This window comes from Haliotis cracherodii, unplaced genomic scaffold, assembly GCF_022045235.1.
Source record: "Haliotis cracherodii isolate W230 unplaced genomic scaffold, xgHalCrac1.p SCAF_17, whole genome shotgun sequence".
Classification (NCBI taxonomy): Eukaryota; Metazoa; Mollusca; class Gastropoda; order Lepetellida; family Haliotidae; genus Haliotis; species Haliotis cracherodii.
Window position 1 is genome coordinate 3,709,790 of NW_027266272.1, and position 16,075 is coordinate 3,725,864.

Here is a 16,075-nt window from a genome sequence, read left to right on the forward strand (position 1 = left end):
TTCCGACTGTAGCGTATTTCGCACACGTGAGCTCGCACTGCGATTGGACACCAGAAATGGGCTTCGCGTATTTAACCCACGTGGGAATCGAACCCGGGTCTTCGGCGTGACGAGCGAACGCTTCACCCACCCATCTACTAAACCGACCCCTCGGAGTATTAATGAAACCTCAAGTTGAGAATGAGAATGAGTTGCTGAGTTGAGAACTGGTGAGAATGGATATAATATGGAATTATAAACTATGTTTGATATGTTTTACACGTGCACCTGTCACTCACGTGTAAAGTACATTCTGTTCAGTCAATACAATCGGGCATAGGATGGTGTATATGTGTTCATCCGCAATGTCTAATCATGATAGCGTTCTTCATTTCAGTTAAAACACATCTGTGACGGCATTCTATTGTTTGAACGCTCCATTATTTTTCAGGAATGGAGAGTTGCTTGTCAACTGTACATTATCTTGAAGCAGCGTTTGAATGTTTCAAATATTTTCAACTACAGAATATTTTGTCAAAGTGTAAAAGTAGGGATGAGTTTTAAGTAGGGGAATATCTTCGTAACTCTCCATTCCTTAAAAATAATGGGCCTCGGCCCCTGCGGGGCCTCTGCTCCATTATTTTTAAGGAATGGAGAGTTACTCGGACATTCCCCTCTACGTAAGTACGCGACTGTACAGAATAACAGTATGTAGGTGAAGACGAATGGCGACAGACCGAAAGGAGATGGATGGATGCAGGATGAACGAACGAACGAACGAACGAATGAATAATTATTATGTTAATTGTGTTGTTCTAGAACGAATGCTTGGTTTATCCTAATTGTTCAACGAGGAATACAGCTAACGGCAACAAAAGTCTCTGTGGCTCGGTGATATTTGAAACTGATTGTCAAGGCGAACCAACAAATTGTTAACTTTACATAAAATTCAATACAATTAATAATAAATAAAATTGCCTGAGCGTAACAAGGCGCTCTGACAGCATTGGTCCACTGCGCCCTGGTCGATAACGAAACTGATACAACAGACAGCACTGAACCGGAATGTCAGACACAAACGAAGTTACCGACTGAAGCGCTGCAGTACTCTGTGCAGAGTTATGTCCCTTGGGCGTGCAAGAAAGATCGTGCTTCGAATACCAGATCTGCACTGGCAATACTTCTTGGTTTGTCATGTAATCAATGACATGTAATGTATGAATTTTCGAATATTAATGATAAACATGCATATACAGGACATCAGGGACAGAACAGAAATACGCAACCGGTACACAACCTATATAGTCACATGATGAACTTGAATTGGACGAGACCCGTGAAGATCTAGGGTAGAATAGGTCTCCAGCAACCCATGCTTGCCGTAAAAGGCGACTTTGATTGTCGTAAGAGGCGACTAACGGGATCGGTTCGTCGGGCTCGCTGACTTGGTTGATGCATGCCATCGTATCCCAATTGCGTGGATCGATGCTCATGATGTCAATCACTGGACTGTGGTCCAGAATCGATTATTTACAGACCGCTGTCATACAGCTTGAATATTGTTGAGTGCCGCGTTAAACAACAACAACAAACTGGACCAGGATCACAGCTGGCACCGAGGGCCCGTGGTTTAGCATCTCCTCTTCCAGCTCTCCTCGGAGGAATGACGTCCATCACCAGTGCCATCTTACAGCTTTCACAACGTTCAACATTTTGTTTGGTCCCAGAAGAAAATGAGTTATTATTCCGTTATATACGTTCAAATAAAATTCCACTCTTACGTACACCGCCAGTCGTACTTCACACGGACATAACATGATTTGGCGTTTTGAATGCAAATTCCGATGAAAACATATTTGAATGCATTTTGGTGATATTTACAAGATGATCAAATAAAATTTATTTACGTTATAAGGTTGCTTACAAAATCTTCTCAGAAAGTAGACTGCATCTACAGGTGTGTATCCATGGCAGCGCCACATCTATTTCCACTCTCCTACCCAGAGTTCTTTGCGGCCGGCAGCCAGCGTAGTACCACTAGGCCGGCATGTGATCTATTCCAACCAGTAGTAACGCTGGAAGTTAGTCACGTGACAGACATGTCCAGGAACCTTCCTGAGAAATGACCTGAAACTTCTTGGCTTCTATCGACACTGTTTCCTTGATGTACTCTTCTCAGTGTCTTTCACTGTAAATATAAGAGATGAAGTTTATTAAACTGTGCTTTGCCTAATTAATGTATCGTACTTTACAGTTACTGCCTATACTTCACATACAAACTGCAAATCGAATTTTATATCAACCGGAATAAGGAAGGCTGTACGAGCTCAGGGGACATATTGAATTATTTGTTTTTCGTTTTTCGAGTGATGCACATATAACTCAAATGCAAAATTTTAAAATATGTTTCTGATTAAGTGAAGACTGAAATATTTGTCGGCCGGGTAAATATTGACCCTATGGTAAGAGTTTGGCTACTCTGGGCTTTTCATTACTGAAATGAGTAACATTAGACGGGGACAAATGAAATACTCTCTTTAATGAATTTTTAATTCCACAGTTGTTTTTTTTAAAAATGTAACGTCGGTAGATCCGTAAGTGCAAACAGTTTCATCAAGTATCAGGTTTTCCAGTATTTGCCAAGCTACAGACTAGTATTTATGGAGTATGAAAATTATGTAATGTGGTTTAAGTGATGTATTTATGAAAAAAGACAGGATATACCACTCCTTCTACACTCTCCGTGCATGCATTTACACAGAACACATGTAACATCATGTTACAATTTCGTTTCGGGGTTTTGATTGGACTATGCATAGACTCGTTAGTCCAGCTAAAATATGTAACTCCATAATTCCAGCGTAGTTCGGCAAGGATGGAAACTGGACTTTTAAAGTCAAGTAATTCCCCTGCCTCTGAAAGATGAATCGAAATCGACTATGAGAATTTATGAAAGGTTTTAGGGACAACAGAGCTTGAAATTTGGCGTTTTTCTGTGTAGTCGACTGTGATCTGATATCTTTTGCGCTACGATTGTCTGTTTGACGCCACAATTGTGGCTTGTCTAATTTTGTTAAGGGCCGCTCGCTTCATTTTGGCCTACGGACCAGCTGGCCAATATATGCGCGTAAACTACACTGATGTAAAAAACAAAACAATGTTAGATCATAAAAACAGACATCATACTTCTTTAAAGGATATAATTGGTGTTTCCTAAATTCTGATAGAACGCCTTCTCAAAACATTGGGCATGCCGCTGTACTCAACATCTCCGCAAACCCTAAAGAGTTCGCGATTACTATAAACATCAGAAGCGGGTCCATGAATTTAAAAAGGGTGGTTGGGGCGGTGCACATAATACGCACCGGTGCAGTTGACATGTAATTCATAAGGTGTTTGAAAAGGGTGCGTTGAAGTTTTTAGGATATCTTTGATTTCATGTCGATTAAATTCAGTCACTCTAATTATATTCTTAGTTAAGCACAGGGTCGTGAAACTAATAATAACAACAACAAACAAATTTACAGACGAGGCCGAAGTGTATTTCTACACGTATGCCTCTCCAAAGATAAATAACCAAGGGCGGGTAACCCTTTTTGGTTTTGAATTACCTCCCTTATTCCATCATGGCGTCGACCGGCAAATCCAGAAAATCTCGAAGTAAAAATTCGAGCCCAGGCGCGACTCCATCTAAAAAGAAACGACCGGGAACAGTGAGACATTTTACACGTAGAAGTTGTTTGGTTTCGCTTTATGACCACGATAGTGAAACACAATGAACTATCGTAGTAATGATTGCATTTGGCTCGCACTGATCATAACTTAGCCTCCTTTCAAAGTTTCAACTTTCATTGCGAATGAACCTCCGCAAATAATCCCTCAGTCACACGTTTTAGTATTGGTGTTGCTACGGTGTAAGCAGAAAGCAGTCTAAATGGTGAACTTGCTTAATAACTAGCATAGATATTTATTCGATTGTAGAAAGTTGGCAACAATGCAGTTTACCGGGCGCAGCTTACCATAGCGCTCTCACTGCCGACTGTGTATTTCGCTCAAACTTACATTAAGTTAATCAGTTAATATTTCATTCATTTTGTGTGATTGTGTATTGTAGTCAAATGATACCTCGGCATTTATCGCCTCGATTTTTAGGCTTGGACGAAATATATGCATGAGAAATCTGTCAGCTTAGATTCTTATCAAAAACAAACTGAATTAAGTTATTGATGCATTGTTTAAATAATGTGATAAACTTTACTTTCATATTTATCAATGTTTATAAACAGTAGGATTACACCTTTCAAAGGGTGTATGGCATGTAGTAGCAAAGATGTTTAACAAGCTGTTTTCTGTCTCTGGAAACACGGTGTGATAGCAGTAAAGCTTCTGGTTGCCTGGTTGTGTTTCGTAATATATATGTATACAGCAAGAGTCTCCTTGCTTCAGCTCTAAAGTTTGGGCCTACAGTTTTTCCACTGGATCTTCTGTTTTTTAAATGTGCTGGCCCTTAAGACTCTCAGTTTTCTCTGCTGAGTTTCAGACACTGCTCACAACTGCCACTGTTCCTTGCTATGTCACCACAAGATGTTTCTTTTCTCACAGCCTGGTATTGTGCAGGAGGGAGAGTTGCCTGTTGAGCTGGAGTTGTCTGTCCCTGCCCCTATAATAGATGAGACGCCAGAGAGAGCACCAGCTGTATTCAAAGACCCCAACTTCATTGTAAGTGGGCAAAGACCCGAAAGCAACGTTCTTTGAAAGTATGATGCAGTGCGGATAGAAAATCTGTCAGTGAATGTTGAAACAGGCTGTTACCTGTATGATCATACATTTTGAAGAAAAAGCATTACAAACTTTGCATTAAACTAGAAAGACTAAAAAAAAAAAAAAGTCTTGGTTCACAGGCACCGCACGCATCATCATAAAGTCTGCCATACGCGCAGCTTTTATTTCCATTTTCAAAACAATGAAAAAAAATCAAACACTTAAAAACAATATGACACACAGTTACTTCCCTTTACATCTCGTCTTATGGTCATGGCGACAACAGGAGTTTGTATGCTTGTTATGTAGGGAGGCCCTTTCCCAGGTTGATGGTACACAACTGTTTTGTTTTTTTATACTAGTTTGAACAACACGCTTTATTTTCAAAATTCATTGCCTGAGAACAATTCTTAAATTTTTTAAGCCAAAAATTGTACTTTTTAATTGTTGTTTTGTGAAAACTATGAGTATGAACATGATGAATTCTAAATTTGTAGAGCATGTAATATAAAGAAATAAACACAATTTGTGGAATGATACGGAATGAGGCATATTAATATCAAGGTTCATCTTGGAATCTTTTCGGTTTTGTTACCATTAAGTGACTGACAATCACAGAGTTATGTCCCTTTTGTCCCAGCATTCCAGTAAAGGCGCTGCAGGGAACAAGAAGACACGCATCTGGAAGAACCTCAAACAGATCATAGCAGCTGAACGCTCGTTACCATGGCAGCCAAATGATGTCACATGTAAGTTTGGTGTAACATTCAAAGATATCAATCAATAAATAAGACAACACTGTTTTCCAAGAAGGTCATGCGGGTTCTAAGCACCTCAAGCTTTTGTCTCAATTGTACAGAGTGAGTAGTCTTTGTTATATTGCAGGACTGGGATATACTGTCTTGATATGTGTTGTTATTGACAGGTCGTTTACAAAGAATTTCAGTTGAGTGAGTGAGTGAGTTTGGTTTTATGCCGCTTTTAGCAATATTCCAGCAATATCACGGCGGGGGACACCAGAAATGGGCTTCCCACATTGTACCCATGTCGGGAATCGAACCCGGGTCTTCGGCGTGACGAGCGAACGCTTTAACCACTAGGCTACCCGACCGCATCAATTTCAGTTGAAAGCATGAGTTTTGATATTCATTAAAATCAGATCTTTCACTCATGATTAATTACCTCTCTGGCGGACACTCCGCAGAATAACATTATTTTGAGAAACTTCTCAGCTTCCTGAGGCAAGAGAGTTAACTGACAGTTTCCACCCTTGCCGTATTAGGCTGGAAATATGGAGTTCTATTTTGGCTGTACACCGTCTTCTGGAGGCAAGGGAGTTAACTGAATAAGGAGTCAATGCATAGTCCAATCAAAATCGCGTAACGAAAGCGACATCTGGTTCGTAAACTGTCGTGCAGATTTTGGTCGATTGCAGGATTTGTAAAGCTTGTGTAACGTCAACTTGGATTCAATAGCTATTTTCCAAATCCTTTCATGTTTCTAATCAAGGTGCTGACGTGATTTGATGCACTTCGTTAAGTAATACCTATATTTTCTACAAAATAGATCTTCATTATCGATCTGATCGTCTTGACTGGGCACCGCAATTTTATTTGAAGTGAATGCAAGTGATATGAGAGGTGGAACCTGATTGGTCAGTTTTATGGACATAGAAGGGACGCTATCAACCCAGAAATTCCAGCCCAGATGGAAACTGGACGTTACAGTCAGTTACCTCCCTTGCTGTGGGAAGATGGTAACTCCTTGATAGAAAAGCATTTTACATTACAGATGGTGGAATAGATGCTCCACCCTCCTTTAAACCAGCTAAGAAATACTCCGACCTATCAGGCCTGCAGGTAAGTTATCAAATACACAAACATCATTCAGATTTACTTTCTCCTGTGAAACAGTTCGCAGTTAGGGACATGTGAAGATCCAGGGTAGAATAAGTCTTCAGTGACCCATTCTTGCCATAAAAGGCGACTATGGTTGTCGTAAGAGGCGACTAACAGGATTGGGTGGTCAGGTTGACTTGGTTGATGCATGTCATATTCCAATTGCGTTGATCAATGCTCATGATGTCAATCACTGGATTGTCTGGGCAAGACCTACATCATATATGAGGAATATTGCTGAGTGCGGGTTTAAACGACAAAATTATTGGGAGGCCATAGGTAGCCCAGTCGTCTAACGTAACAAATTAGAGTGCGGATAACAGTCTAATAGCATGAACTTGACTCTTAGCATAATTTTCAATAGATTTTGTGGTTAGTTTATGACTATTGTTATTATTTGTGACTATTATTTGCTAAGCTTACTAGACCGAACAGAATTTTACTAGTCTCGGGCTTCGGTCTCGTGGCTAATATCTCAGATTGCGGTAAATGTAACTGCAGTTATCAGTCGTTGCTGTTGTAATCAGTGGATATGTTGGATAACAAAAGAAAGGGGTAAGATGTCTACAGGTATAGTTTGGAATCACTAAAACAAAACGTCATAATCGTTCAGTGTACTAAAGCAGAAATATGGTGCCTAAATTTGCTGTGCAGAGTTACGTAACTTAGCTGTGCCAGGATCCTTAGTGTGTTCTCGTCTTTGAATCCCAGATCCCCTTTGGATAATGTTTCTAGGTTTGTCAGCACCTGCCATGCTCTTGGGTGTCACCAAGTGGTAAACGTCTAATACCTGCATCACTTTGGGCTTTCCTATAGAGTTGATAGGGGGCATTGGTGGCCCAGTTGTCGAAGGTGCCGCGAATTCGCTGGGCAGAGTTGCTTCCCTTGGGCACTCCAGAAACCTATGATTGTGGGTTCGAATACCGGTTCACCCTGATTATGTCTCAGGTTTGTCAGCACCATATCCGTGCTTGTGGGTTTCAACGAAGTGATAAACGTCTTAGACATGCATCACTTCAGGCTTTCCACTCACATTATAGATGACACGCCATGGTGTAACTGGAATACTGTTAAAAGCCGTGTTAAATCCAACTCACTCACTCACTGTAGAGTTGATATAACGAAACTACTGAAATTAGCGAACTACTGAAATAAACACCTGCCAGTAGGCCTGTAGATCTCATGTCGGGCCCAAAGTTTCAAAGTTGTATGGGTCCTTATAGCCTACAGCAAATTTATGTGTCTATTTACTAGTATTTATATGTACAAATAAGCTGCAGTTTTTTAAATGAGGTCCTGAAGAGTTTCATCATGGCCTGAGGGGGAAGCTTGGCATTTCTTATTATTTCAAACACTGGTTCAAAGTGGGAGTGACCCGTGAAGATTCCGGGGTAGAATAGGTCTTCAGCAACCCATGCTTGCCGTAAAAGGCGACTAACGGGATCGGGTGGTCAGACTCGCTGATGTGGTTGACGCATGTCATCGATCCCAATCGTGTGGATCGATGCTCATGATATCAATCACCAGATTGTCTGGTCCAGACTGCCGTCATATAGCTGGAATATTGCTGAGTGCGGTGTTAAACAAAAACCAACCAATCAAAGTGGGAGTAAACCAGATTCACTCACACCTGTAAAAAGGGGCTGCATTATTGCTGATGATCTGGGAGGATTTACTTGGTTTGAGAGACACCCACAAAGCAATGGATGTTACATTGTAAAAAAATATTATTCTAGCCATAAAGGATAGCCTTTCAAGAACAAATTATTATTCTCTGTATCTTCTGCTGTGATTATGCTGCTATGTACAGCTGTCAATCCTGCATTCACTATTTTAATAATAATGATAATATAGAGGATAAATATAGGATATTCCACATGTCTCGTGAAATATCATGTTTCTCTCATCTCTCCCTTGTCATGAGATGAGAGGAACATGATATTTCACGGAACATGTGGAATATTCTATTAATTATTTACTTATTGTGTAGGTGTTTACAGGAAAATAGAATTATTTCAATACATATGTAAAACCTTTAAATGTAAATTCTCCCTACCTAACAAACACAGGGACGGTTCACCACGCTATGTATTTGTGACTTGAAAAGTAGTTCTGTTTTTGCAAAATCTTAAACAATCTAAACAAAAGTATCAAAAAATATTTAGGGTCACGAAAATTCTATATATTCATATATTTAGATATGATTATATACAAAGTCAACTTAAACAAACAATTGTCTTTAAAACAAGGAGACTGCTGTTGGAAGCAAAAGAATACACACTGGTCAAGTAACTTAGCTTTGCGAAATGAACAGTCTCACAGTTTATAACGAATCATTTTCGAGAGAATGGCAAAAAGTGATATTAACTCCATAAATGACCATCTGTCATTATTTTTGCCTTGTCATAAAGGGACGTCAACTGTTTGTGTACACTTATCATGCCTATGATAAAGCAAGACAATTTAAGGGGAGGTAACTCTTATGTGACAATAGTTCTGTCAAAGTGTTATGTTCTGTGCAGTGATATATCAAGTGTTATGTTCACTGCAGTGAAATATCAAGTGTTATGTTCTCTGAAGTGAAATATCAAGTGTTATGTTCACTACAGTGAAATATCAAGTGTTATGTTCACTGCAGTGAAATATCAAGTGTTATGTTCACTGCAGTGAAATATCAAGTGTTATGTTCACTGCAGTGAAATATCAAGTGTTATGTTCACTGCAGTGAAATATCAAGTGTTATGTTCACTGCAGTGAAATATCAAGTGTTATGTTCACTGCAGTGAAATATCAAGTGTTATGTTCACTGCAGTGAAATATCAAGTGTTATGTTCACCGCAATGAAATATCAAGTGTTATGTTCACTGCTGTGAAATATCAAGTGTTATGTTCACCGCAATGAAATATCAAGTGTTATGTTCACTGCAGTGAAATATCAAGTGTTATGTTCTCTGCAGTGAAATATCAAGTGTTATGTTCACTGCATTGACGATGTCACTTTTCTCAACTTCAGAAACTCAATCTTCACACTGAATAGGGGCGGTCGGGTAGCTTAGTGGTTAAAGCGTTCGCTCGTCATGCCGAAGACCCAGGTTTCGATTCCCAAAATGGGTACAATGTGTGAAGTCCATTTCTGGTGTCTAGTTGTTAAAGCGTTCGCTCGTCACGCCAAAGACCCAAGTTCAATTCCCGACATAGGTACAATGTGTGATGTCCATTTCTGGTGTCCCCCGCCGTGATATTGATGGAATATTGCTAAAAGCAGCGTAAAACCTCACTCACTCACTCTTCACTCACTCAATTCACACTGAATAATAACACTGGTTTATGTCACGCATCATGTTGCAGGCTCCGTACACAGACCCTCAGACCAAGATGAGGTATGCTACGACTGAGGAGTTTACGAGAGCAAGGATGTTGCCGAGTGATCTCGTTACCGGATACCTAGCGCTGCGGAAAGCCAACCCACCAGTACCATGATAAACATACATGTGATGGATGTTCTGATGTGTTGGGATCTAACAGGGTCAGGACTGTGTCAGTGACAAGACTATCAGTACATTATTCCATGAGGAGAGAATACTCCCCTGGGTCTGCAGGGGCCACAATGGCAGCCGAGGGGGGATTAGATGGCTGCCTCTCTGTTGTCTCCATGGGAACATTGCTGATTGACAGGACATGGGGCTGCTTACTGGTAGTCATGAATCGTGATATGATGCATGTTGTTAGTTATGGTGATATGATACAAGATGCTTTGAATAGAGTCTTATTACTTTCTCCGTAATGAAATATTTATTATATTTTCATCCTCCTCGTCTCACTACAAATCGCCCAATGGCACATCATTGTTCCTAAGTTCCTACAGATGAAGAAAATTAGTGAATGTGTTGACTTCATGATCATGAGCATACTGCTTCATAGTCAGACCAAACAATCAGGCGTCATGAAAGGCAACCCTGAGCCTGACCACCCGATCCCATAAGTTGCCTCTTAAGACAAGCATAGTTGCCTTTTACGGCAAGCATGGGTTGCTGAAGACCTATTCTACCCCAGATCTTCATGGGGAGACAAGCATGGGTTGCTGAAGACCTATTCTAGCCTGGATCTTCATGGGGAGATAAGCATGGGATACTGAAGATCTATTCTACTCTGGATCTTCACGGGGAGACAAGCATGGGTTACTGACGACCTATTCTGTGCATGACGTTAAAACCCATTTCACCTAACCTGACGAGGGTCTGATTCCGATTTATAGTGCGAGCCCACTGAGATACCATGCCACAGTTTTACACGGATATTCCACTCAGACACAGTAACCCCACTCCGAGTCGACCAACCCTTGTTTTAGCCCCTTTATGCAGAGCGCCAGACAGGGTAACAAGTACCTACTTTTAACGTCTTTTGGTTTGACGTGGATGGGATTGACCTCGGACCTTCATCTCTCCGGGCAGTATACTGTGTCTGAGTAAGGTATTCATGTTAAACTGCGGCATGGTATCTCAGTGACCTAGCACTATAAATCGGCATCAGTCCGGATGAAGACAAGCGGCCACACAAACACACACATGTACATGCACATCGATATATAAGTGCAATAATCTTGGACGCGATGTCAAACCCCATTTCACCTCACCTCAACTCACCATATCACATACAAGGACATGTGGCAGCTTTGGTATTTAATGAATATTTTGTATGTTTTGAACATTGTGATTGTATTTTTTGTACAATAATAAACATGTTAGCTCTGATACTTATTCTGTCATTTTGGTAGGTCAGTGTACGGAGGGAATTGTAGAAGGGAGTTGAGTTGTGATATATAAAAGTGATATTACTCAGAGTTTTTTCTTGTAGATGGGAAGCTTTTATTGAACACAGCAGTGGGTTATAATGAAAGATCTGCTCAGCACCATACCTGTAATTGTTGGTTGCACCAATCTGGTTCTCGCTGTTACTGTTCCACCAGCTGACACACTGTCAGATAATTCAAATTAGAATTACGATACACCTCCCTCACTTATCAACATAAAAGATAGATACACAATAAATTCCAAAGAATAATGAAGCAGGGTTTATTGCACAATAAAACATTGTTCTATCATGACACATCAAGAGAGTTAACTGACTTTGAAAGTCCAGTTTCAACCCTTGCCAAACTAGGCTGGAATTACTGTGCTCGATCGTAGTGCCACTAGTGGCTATTACCAGTTATGTACCTTCTAAGCCTCTCCTATGAACCAATCAGATTCCACCTCTCGTATTACTTGCGTTTGCTTCACACAAAATGGTGGCGCCCAGTCAGGACGATCTGATCGATAATCAAGATCTATATTGTGATAACTTGCATTGCGAAATGCATCAAATCATGTGAGCATCTTGATTAAACACATAAAAAGATTTGGAAAATATCTGCTGTTGGTGGTGCACATGCTTTGCAAATCCTGCAATCGATCAAAATCTGCACGACAGTTTACGAACCGGATTTTGATTTCAGTGCGCAATTTTGATTGGACCGTGCATAGACTCGTTAGTCCAGCCAAAATGTAACTCCATAATACCAGCCTAGTTTGGCAAGGGTGGAAACTGGACTTTTATAGTCAGTTAACTTTCTTGCCTCAGGTAGATGGCCTGACATCATTTCTGGAAATTTGAACATGCTCACACAACTTGAAGACGTCATAAATTGGATGACATTATTTTTTTAAGGGGAAGTGGCTATGTTGAGTTGTTCCCCATAGATGTAACTTTGAAACGTAGATGTATCGCAATGGCCGAATGTTCGCATCCAAAAGTGGGAGAGATGTGACATTCAGTCTTGGGAGAACAGGTTCTGATAATGGATGTGAAAATTGTGATAATATGCCGGGAGGACCAGATTTACCCCCATCCCTTTTTCAGAAATCCGACATTGCCGCGATCAGATTCTATTCAGGGAATAGTCATAACTTAAATACGGGTAAATATTTTTAAAGCATTTACTTTCAACTGACATTCTTAAAGAGGCTGTATGTAATGTTGATAGCTCCTATAAAAATTAAACGACTTGTGGTCGTTGTTTATCGTACAATAAAACACTGCAGGGAGAATTGCCTTGGGGGGCACAGCAGCCCTCATGGTATATTCCCCCCTGCAGTGTATTATTATCAACCATTTTGATTTAAACAAACTTGCCTGGTTAATTTAAGCTTATTCTGCTAGTATTATGCAATGAGGTTTATTAGTTTGTTTCGGGTATGCATTGAGTAGTTGCAAATCTTTGTAAAGATTACTTTTTGAAAACTGATACCGCCTTTTTACATGAATCGGTGTAAATTTGCAACTAGAGGATACAAAGATGATCTGACATCCCAAATTAAGACGTAATTCAAAGCATTTAGAACTCAACTCACACACTGCAATCATCAATTGCCTTCCAAACAATACAGAGGCCACACATTTTCTATTTTACGTTTCCTGGGCCCACTGCCCCTATTGAAAAGCAGCCAGTTGAAGAAATAAATTACACATGTAACATATATTTTCATTTTGTCTCTCCCTACAGACCTCTTATACAATACAAAATGTTATGATTTTATATAAATTCCATGTCTATCAGTGATTCAGGCGGCCACCTTAGTTTTAACTCCACATCAGAATGACTTCCATACAAATTGATAATTAACATTTATTTTAGTTTTTACTTTGACCGACCTGGTGTGGAAAAACTAGAATAAATCAGTGAAACCCAATTTAAAAAGTGTGGCCTAAATAAAGTGATTGGCTGACAAAGCAATTTCTTCCTTCATTTGTTTCCTTAAAGCAAAATGAAAATAGGCCATGACAACTATAAACAAACCAGTGGTTATCATATTTTACATATTTACTTGATTATTTTACACTGTATGCACATCTGTTCTTAGTGAGTGAGTGAGCGAGTGAGTGGTTTTAATCCGCTTTTGGCAATATTCCAGTAATATCATGGCGGAGGACAACAGACATGGGCTTGACACATTGTATCCATATGGGGAATTGAACCTGGGTCTTCGGGGTGACGAGCGACAGCATTAACCACCAGACAACCCAAACGTCCATATCTGTTTTTGCAGATGCGTGAAGATCCGAGGTAGTATAGGTCTTCAGCAACCCATGCTTGCCATAAAAGGCGACTGTGCTTGTCATAAGAGGTGAATAACGGATCGGCTGGTCAGGCTTACTGACTTGGTTGACGCATGTCATCGTATCCCAATTTCGTGGATGGATGCTCATGATGTCAATCACTGGAGTGTCTGGTCTCGATTATTTTCAGACCGCCGTCATATAGCTGGAACATTGCTGAGTATGGCGTAAAACAACAAACAAACAACTGTTTTTACATTTACGACTCCATAAATACAAAAACATATTAAAGGCAATTTCTAAATGAGTCAGGTGGACCACAGTAAATCTGCTGAATCAGGACAATAAAACGAGGGAAAACACAAGGTAGAATTAACAGCTTTATTTTGTGCACACAAAAAGGTTTGTACAAACGACTGCAGAGAGAAATATTACATGACATGACAGTTTCTGTATACTGGATTTCATTTGTAGGTTATGTCAGAACACAGGAAACATCTATCTGTAATGTCACCTCACCTGGGAGGGGGGAGAAAGAGAGCAAATGGACCAATATTAATATGAAATAACAAACATAAAAAATTTCAACAGGGTAGTGTAAGTTGACACACACAAACAGAAATGATTACGCAGGCAAGCAAAAGAAGCTAAGCTCACATTCCAATATTCATACTCTCAATTCCTGCAGGACAAACAACAAAGAAGGGAACTTTTTTGAAAATTAGTTACTATATCAAGTCTTGCAAGTATGTTCTACCTGCATATGACCACTGTACAAAGACATACAGTACTTAAACAAAATAACACCCAATTTTGTCATGCCATGGCTTTGTCTTTAATTTCAGTTAAGCACTATACATTAATTGGACATGTAGCTTGTGTAAGGTCATAAAATCAATTATTAGATATTTACTCCCACCTCCCTCACTGCCAAACACTTCTGAATGTTCCCAAGTATCTACAGACAAGAAAAGTTATGAGTTTCCTTCTCTCTTCGCTTGATGACATTCCTATCTAACTACTTGTCTGGATGTGAATCCACTGAAAAGTAATGCACACAAGTGCTTTACACATTTCTTGAAAATAACAATAAAATATCTCCCCATCTCATTTTTTTTAAATCTATATCAAAGACGACTAGATCTGCAGCCTCACTAACTGAAACTATCAAGAATTTCTGAGCTACTATTTCCTAAGGTCATAAACATAGCCCACACATATTGTCGTATAATACCATCCACTGTATAAGGGAGAACTTATTTCATCAGATCAGAAACTTTGTATGACATAATATCATGGCCTTGTTCACATGACGTATACATGTACCTGTATAAGTCCATGGAATGCTGTATGTTTGTGGTGGCTAGTTCGTGTGACAAGGTAGTCGTGTTAATTTCCGTCACTGGCATAACAGGCAGATATCTTTTGACATGCTACATACCATAAAAAACATTATCAGATGGCAAGATAGGTATAATACTAAATTATTTTTCATTTTATTCGTATTTGAAATGCACATTTTGAAATGAGTGTCACTTCAGAAACAACATTCACCCCTTGAGATTTCAACTCCAAGACATTGTATGCCCATGTTACATATTAAAAACAAAATAAAACAATTTATTATCAATAACAGTTTGGATCATCGATATGGCTTGTTTTTGAGACAATATATGCCCAATTTACATGTTAAAAAACATGTTAATTGATTAACTATCAATAATAATGTTGATCAGCAATATGGCTTGTTTTTGAGGCATTATATGCCCATTTTACATGTTAAAAAAACATGTTAATTGATTAACTCTCCGTAATAATGTGGATCAGCGATATGGCTTGTTTTTGAGACAATATATGCCCATTTTACATGTTAAAAAACATGTTAATTGATTAACTATCCGTAATAATGTGGATCAACGATATGGCTTGTGAGATAATGATATGCATTCTGATTAAAGATACATAAAAACATGAAAATGTCTCATGTTATGGAGTATGGAAATAATTTGAATAAAACATGGCTCCCTTCCTTCGATGAAATGCATGATGAAATATTGCACATCAAGTTGAATAGAAAACATGGCTCCCTTCCTTCGATGAAACACAGGACAGAATTGATCTTCTGCACATTGACAAAATACCATCAATTCTAAAAATGATGTCATTCTAATACTACAAAGCAAATAAATTAAATAATACTAAATAACCTTGTACATCATGTCCACAATCCATTATACAAAATACTCTCCAAATATATCGGTGTTGTTAAATCTGCATTGTATCTCACAGTTGCATCATCAACAGTGTAACAGCATAACAAAAAGTGCTATGTAAAAAGCGAA

General features: G+C 39.3%; 1 protein-coding gene across 1 annotated transcript; it reads left to right on the forward strand.

Moving 5' to 3' along the window:
- The first annotated feature begins 3,605 nt into the window (after nucleotides 1-3,605).
- On the forward strand, nucleotides 3,606-10,582 carry LOC139464245 (INO80 complex subunit C-like). Its single transcript, XM_071245769.1, has 5 exons — nucleotides 3,606-3,692; nucleotides 4,582-4,698; nucleotides 5,381-5,489; nucleotides 6,532-6,599; nucleotides 9,987-10,582. Exons 1-5 carry the CDS (start codon nucleotides 3,606-3,608, stop codon nucleotides 10,116-10,118), a joined length of 513 nt encoding a protein of 170 aa, XP_071101870.1. The 3' UTR covers nucleotides 10,119-10,582.
- The last annotated feature ends 5,493 nt before the right edge of the window (nucleotides 10,583-16,075 follow it).

Coding starts and splice junctions, on each gene's coding strand:
- LOC139464245 (XM_071245769.1), top strand. CDS start 3,606: ATGGCGTCGACCGGCAAATCCAGAAAATCTCGAAGTAAAAATTCGAGC. Junction 4,699..5,380: donor TCAAAGACCCCAACTTCATT/GTAAGTGGGCAA, acceptor CTTTTGTCCCAG/CATTCCAGTAAAGGCGCTGC. Junction 5,490..6,531: donor GCAGCCAAATGATGTCACAT/GTAAGTTTGGTG, acceptor TTTACATTACAG/ATGGTGGAATAGATGCTCCA.